This window comes from Carcharhinus amblyrhynchos, chromosome 4 (genome assembly GCF_965287045.1).
Source record: "Carcharhinus amblyrhynchos chromosome 4, sCarAmb.v2.hapA, whole genome shotgun sequence".
Classification (NCBI taxonomy): domain Eukaryota; kingdom Metazoa; phylum Chordata; class Chondrichthyes; order Carcharhiniformes; family Carcharhinidae; genus Carcharhinus; species Carcharhinus amblyrhynchos.
This window is the reverse complement of record NC_137327.1, coordinates 19,074,008-19,080,007: the sequence shown is the minus strand read 5'-3', so window position 1 is coordinate 19,080,007 and position 6,000 is coordinate 19,074,008. Positions and strand designations below refer to the sequence as shown.

General features: G+C 41.2%; 1 protein-coding gene across 1 annotated transcript in view; it reads left to right on the top strand.

Moving 5' to 3' along the window:
• The first annotated feature begins 2,547 nt into the window (after positions 1 to 2,547).
• LOC145341734 (polycystin-1-like protein 2) overlaps positions 2,548 to 6,000 on the top strand; it is a 118,647-nt gene continuing 115,194 nt past the window's right edge. Inside the window, exon 1 of the mRNA XM_080186595.1 lies at positions 2,548 to 2,854. Within this exon, the coding sequence (XP_080042721.1) occupies positions 2,548 to 2,854 (307 nt within the window). The remainder of the gene's footprint in view (positions 2,855 to 6,000) is intronic.

Here is a 6,000-nt window from a genome sequence, read left to right as displayed (position 1 = left end):
TATTTGTAACCCCCACGACTTGCCTGGGCTTGCAAAATCTGACTAACTGTCCTGTCTGGAGACAATAAACATCTCTTTAACCTGTGCTTAACGCTCTCTCCACTCACATTGTCTGTACCTTTAAGGCTTGATTACCTGTGAAGACTTACATTCCAATAATTATTCATGTAAATTGAGTTTGTGTCTTTATATGTCCTGTTTGTGGATAGAACACCCACTCACCTGATGAAGGGGCAGCGCTCTGAAGCTAGTGGCTTTTGCTACCAAATAAACATGTTGGACTTTAATCGGGTGTTGTGAGACTTCTTACTGTGTTTACCCCAGTCCAACGCCAACATCTCCACTTCTAAGCCCAAGCCAGTTTTGTATCCATTTTACCAGCTCACCTTGGATCCCATATGGCTTCATCTTCTGTATCAGTCTGCCGTGAGGAACGTTATTAAAGGTTTTAGTAAAGACACGAATACAACATCCACTGACCTACCCTGGTCAATTTTTCTTGTCACTTCTTCTGTGAAGCAAATATAAAAAAATGTAATTAATATGATATAATATTAATGGTCATCTGGCAGTACAGAACTTGAGCATTGCTGAAAAAATTACACGGCAAAGCTTATATATTATATAACATAATATCTTTCATGACTTCAGGGCATCTGAAATTGTTTACCAATCAATTAAGTATGTTTTTGGAAGAGTAATCTGGTCTTATCTTTAGCTATCAGCCTCTCGACAAGTGCCAAGTGAAATAAAAATAGAAGATGCTGGAAAATCTGAGCAGATCTGACAGTATCTGTGGAGACAGAATACAACCAATGTTTCGGGTCAGGATGACCCTTTCTCAGAACAATTCTGCTTTTATCTTTCACGGAAATGTGAGGTATGCTAATTTCACAGCTCTCCTGACATTGAGCAGCGCAAAGGTTGAAACAATAAAGATTGATGATTTAAAGCTTCATGAACTGATTTGTAACAAAGACACATCTCAGCTGAGCCCCAAAGGTGTATTTTGTAAAGAGAACTAATGCTTAATCACTAAAAAGAAGAGATGGAAGATAAATTCAACTCCATTCTCCCTCTACCCCTCCATCCCAATGTCTCCCTGACTCCTTCATCCAGTCCCGATTACTTTCTCTGAACAGACACAAGAGTATGTGATCCTTGTATTTTGTTTTCTACATACTTATCCAGTGCTGAACAATAACTGAAAACAAGCTTTATTTACAAACATGAGTTTGAAAACAGTCATCAGCTTGAAACAAAAGAAAAGTTGTTGCTATGAGGAATAGTCATATGGGCTCGAAATGTTAACTCTGTTTCTCTCTGCTCAATTTCCTGGCAATTTCTGTTTTTATTTCATCATCCTGAAATGTCGGGCATGATTTTATCACCTCACTGCACCCATCAATTAGCGTGGCGAACTGGGAAAGTAGTGTGCAAGGCAAAGCAATCCAATTTGCACCCAGCATGTAATGGTTTGCCATCTTCCCGGTCCCTTTCAAATGGTGTCAACCACTTAGTGCCCAGAAAGGGCGCGAAGCCTATTGGCATGAATTTGACTAGATTTCAATACCATTAGCGAGTTTGGAATGGCTGCTTCCCACTCTGTAGGAATTTAACATACATAGAAAAGCTTCATGTTTTATGAGTAAGAACAACCACTTGAGTAAGAATATACAACTGAAACCATGGTGTAGAACTTGACCATCAATCCTACAAAACAAAGGTTAGAGAATTGTTAGGGGACATTTTTGAATGGAGGAATGAGAGCAAAGCTGGATTGGCTCCCTTAAAAGAGCACAAGATTCTCAGGGTAAAAGAGGGGACAGTGACGTCACAGGCATTAACTCAGGAAATCTCCTGACTTTCTGAGTTCTGCTCCTGAAATACAATCTACAGGGTCACCTTATTGTCTGATGGGGCTGGGGAACTGTCTGTGGAGGAGAGTGGCAAAATAAATGTTGCGTTAAAAAAAAGCGACAGGAGGAGAGCTATAACAGAAATGCACTGGAGCACTGACACAGGATTGAATGGTGCTGGCTCCTGGAACGGAATGAGGTCAGTAGCTCCAATGACAATAAGATTGTATCTGATCTTTTGACAGTGCCTATTATAATTATGTCCTCGCTTATCGTGCAAACAAGCCTTGCTGTGCTAGCTTTTCTTTTTGGCCGTGAGGCTATTATCTCAATCCTGCACATGTCCCAATAAAGAAGGAATAACATCTGTGTGTGTTATCTTTGACATTCACTGGACGTGGAGGCAAGATGACAATTTAGTGGATGGCCATGCACAATTGTGGAAAATCTATACAAAGCTTGAAATGATAATTAATAGGATCGCGTCTTTTAACATTTTGTCTGTTTTATGGAGCAGATAATTCATCAATGTATGTTTAACAAAGCAGACAATTCAATTATCCTCAGTTTGTGTACAATTCAGATTTTTAGAAGACCCAAGTGCAGCTTAAAGTCAGTTTGGAGCACTACAATACAAGAAGCTCTTCCCTGCTCAAAGCCATTGCAAAGCTTAGTGAATGAGTCAAGGATGAGGTTGGATTTGAAATTACTCCTTTCTTTAGCCTTCACCTTTACTTTAAGCCCACGAGCAGCAGCTAGCCCCTGCTTGGAGCAGCAGCTGGCCTTTCGGAAGAGCTGCTACGAAGTCGTTCAGATGCAGCGTAGTTTCCAGGGTGCTCAGAGGTGGTGTGAGCGGGGCGGGGGACATCTCGCTTTCATCCTGAATGAGGAGACTCAAGAGTTTGTACAGGGGCACCTGGAAGCGGACAAAGACTGGTGGATTGGCCTGGCCCCATGGAAACAGAACCTGACCCAGGATGAACTGGCCACAGATGGTAGGTGAGAGTGCATGAGAATTAGAATGAGAAAAGGGTGAAGATCTGGGATAATCACTCTTCCTTCACTATGATGCTGCACAGTAACAATATCACATTTGTTTTATAACCTTTTTCTAAAGACGCATATTAGACTCAATTTAGTTTAATTGAGATTGCCTTTGTTCCGTTTGATGCCTAAATAATAGAAATGTGTATCATGTTTCAAGCTGAAACCAAATGGACGTCTATTTTTATAGGTCTGAATGATTACATGTTACAAGCAGTGTTACCTTTAAATTTTGTTATTGTGCACAGCCTGTTTTTTGCAGCCACAATTGCTTTAAACCTTTTGTATAGCCCTCGCACATTTATTATTTTTCACAGAAGATGGCCTATGTGGTACTTTTCAGGCGACTGCTTAACTGCGTAGCTGCATGGCTTAGCTAGACCATTGCTACTAGGGAGAACTCTCAGATTGAAAGTACTAACTTGAAGCAATCTGGATTTGCACAATTAGGGTCATTTTGCATTCAGATCAGCCTGTAGGTATTCCAGCAGTACAGTTCCAATACAGAATAGTATGCTAACAGTTCATTGTTATTGTAGAGTGTTGGTCATAGTTCAGTAGATCTAAAGTGGTCTTTGTAGTCTTATATTGGGTAACTGTAAGTCTTTATTGACTTCTGGGGCTATTTACAAATATGCAGTAAAGGTTACAAACCAGTAGCTGCCTCCATGCTTCCTGGATACACAGCTCTATCCAACAGTAGATTAATCCTGTGTTCTCTTACATGAGTACTGTGTGTGCAGTATTGTACTCAATCCCACATTAAATCTATATGTGCCAGGCCCTTGTACTACACCACCTCCCACCAGTCTTTACCTGGTGTATTTTAAGGAATTATAGCATACTTTATGAATCTTGTATTTTAAAGCTTCCAATTCAGCTTTGATGCAAACATTTCCCAGTCTTATTTCATTTTGCTTTTCAGGGATTTTTGGAATATTTTGGAATTCATTAGATAGCTTTCCTTCATTCACAGTCAACTGCTTACTCTGCACTGTCACCTGCTGTTGCAGTTTGGATTTCCAAAAAGATTTCTTTGAATATTAGGTTTACGCTGCTCGTTAAAGCATTGACTTTTAAGTTTACTTGGAGATGAACAGGAAGAATCTAAACATCCCTGACATTTACAGCTCTGGGTTTCATTACTGAGTCTGACTGGCTGGCCAGTTAGTAAAAATATCCTGACTGGATCAGGTAGCAGATAACAGAGTCCACCACGCACTTTTACTTAGTTCACAGCTTTTATTGGCATATAAGCTTTCTCATCCACATGGCTGCATTCCCCATGCAATAGTCACCAGATAGTCATTCGTCAACTTGCAAGTTTCAGCTTTTTAAGTTAAGTGAGTCTTTCGTTGGAATGCATGCAAAACATAAACACTGTATTTTATTCCCATTACTGTAATAGGCCATAATTTAATCTCATAGAATTAAAATTAAAATTAAATTAAAATTATAACACAGAAACCTGCTGTCCAGGTGGTTATCCTTTATACAAGCAATGGCCTCCAATCCAATGTGGCTGTCTGCTCACATATCCATTCTGAAACAGTGCAGGAGACAGGGGTTTTCACCTTCATTGTTTAGACAGTGTTCTGTCAGATGGATCACTTACCCATTGTTGGCAATTTCATTTCCAGATGCCAGCTTACAACCCAAGTGGTGAAATTAAACGTTACCCCATGACGGTATTTTGCTTTGGTATTACCTCTTGGTCTCTGCTTCAATCACCAACTGATGGTGTAATCCACAACTTCCCAACCTTCTCTGCATTAAGGTTTCTTCCTTTCTCAGGTCTGAATCTCATTCATTAGTGGCATGGGAAAATGTCCCCACATTAGTCTGTTTATCTGTCTGGTGAAGAGATTTCAGCTAAATGTACACAGAAAGGTACGACCCAAGGAAGAACCGATTAGTTTTTGGTGAATATACGGATCCAGATCCTGGAATTTACATCCGACTTATAAACGTTGGGAGTTAGGGCAACCATAGAATCATAGAATCCACACAGTGCAGAAGGAGGCCATTCAGCCCATCAAGTCTGTACCAACTCTCCAAAAGCATTCCACCCAGGTGACTTGGGGGCGACTGGAAGCAGATTTCCAAGTCGGATCTGAAATACGCCCAAATTCAGCACTCAGAATGAAAATGGTAAAAGCAGGCCCACCATGCCTGTAACTAAACAGGTGGTTGTGAGTGTGGGAATGGGTGACAGTCTTTCTTCATCATTAATCTCTTTTTCCTCTCTCTCTTCCTGCTCCTGCACCACTGCCTGACCAGGTTGCAGTTCTTGGTTACCTGGAAGGAGGAAGGCAGAAGAGTGAGGTTTTGGTGAGGGGAAGAAGAAGAGGTGAATGCTTGCACGATGTGCAGTTTGGGAATCAGAAGGGATTGTGGGATGAAGAGGAAGTGGAAACTGAGGAGAAAAAATAGGGATGAGCATACCATCATCTTCAATGGTTTCAGTTCCCCTTAGTTGTTGCTGCACTGTGAGCGCTGTCTCATCCATGGATGTGTGAGCTTGCAGTCATGCCTATTATTTGCTGCTGTCTCCATCTTGTCGTTCAGTAGAAAGGGGATTGTGTCAGTGAGTGTGATGCAGTGTGTTTGGGTCATACATCTCACGTGATTGAATAGCTGACAATGTGTGCAAACTATGTGAGAAGCTTGTTGCAATGTTACATGTGAGCATGAGGCAAGACTATGCATGTGAAGTATGAGGTCTGAATAATAGAGATTGTTGGTGGCTGAGTGAAGTAGGGATGGTGAATTGAGCAGTGGGTGAGGCGAGTGGTTCAATTGTAAGGAAGTAGCATTTGGAGATGAATTCATTGACACTGATCACTTGTTTGACGTCATTGATTGAACTTCATTTAGTTGGGCTACACTGCTGGTAATTGCCTTGATGGCCATCTGCCTTCACAGAGTTTGTCCAGAGGTGTACACCATCTCCTGTGAATAGGGAAACCTCTCCCCTTGTCTCCAACGCCTGGACAAAGGTCTTCAGAACTGTATTGAAGAAGCTTGAAACTCGCTCTCTGCCACATTGTGCCATCTTTTCAGAGCGCTTTCTGCTCAGATAATCTTCCCCAGTTAC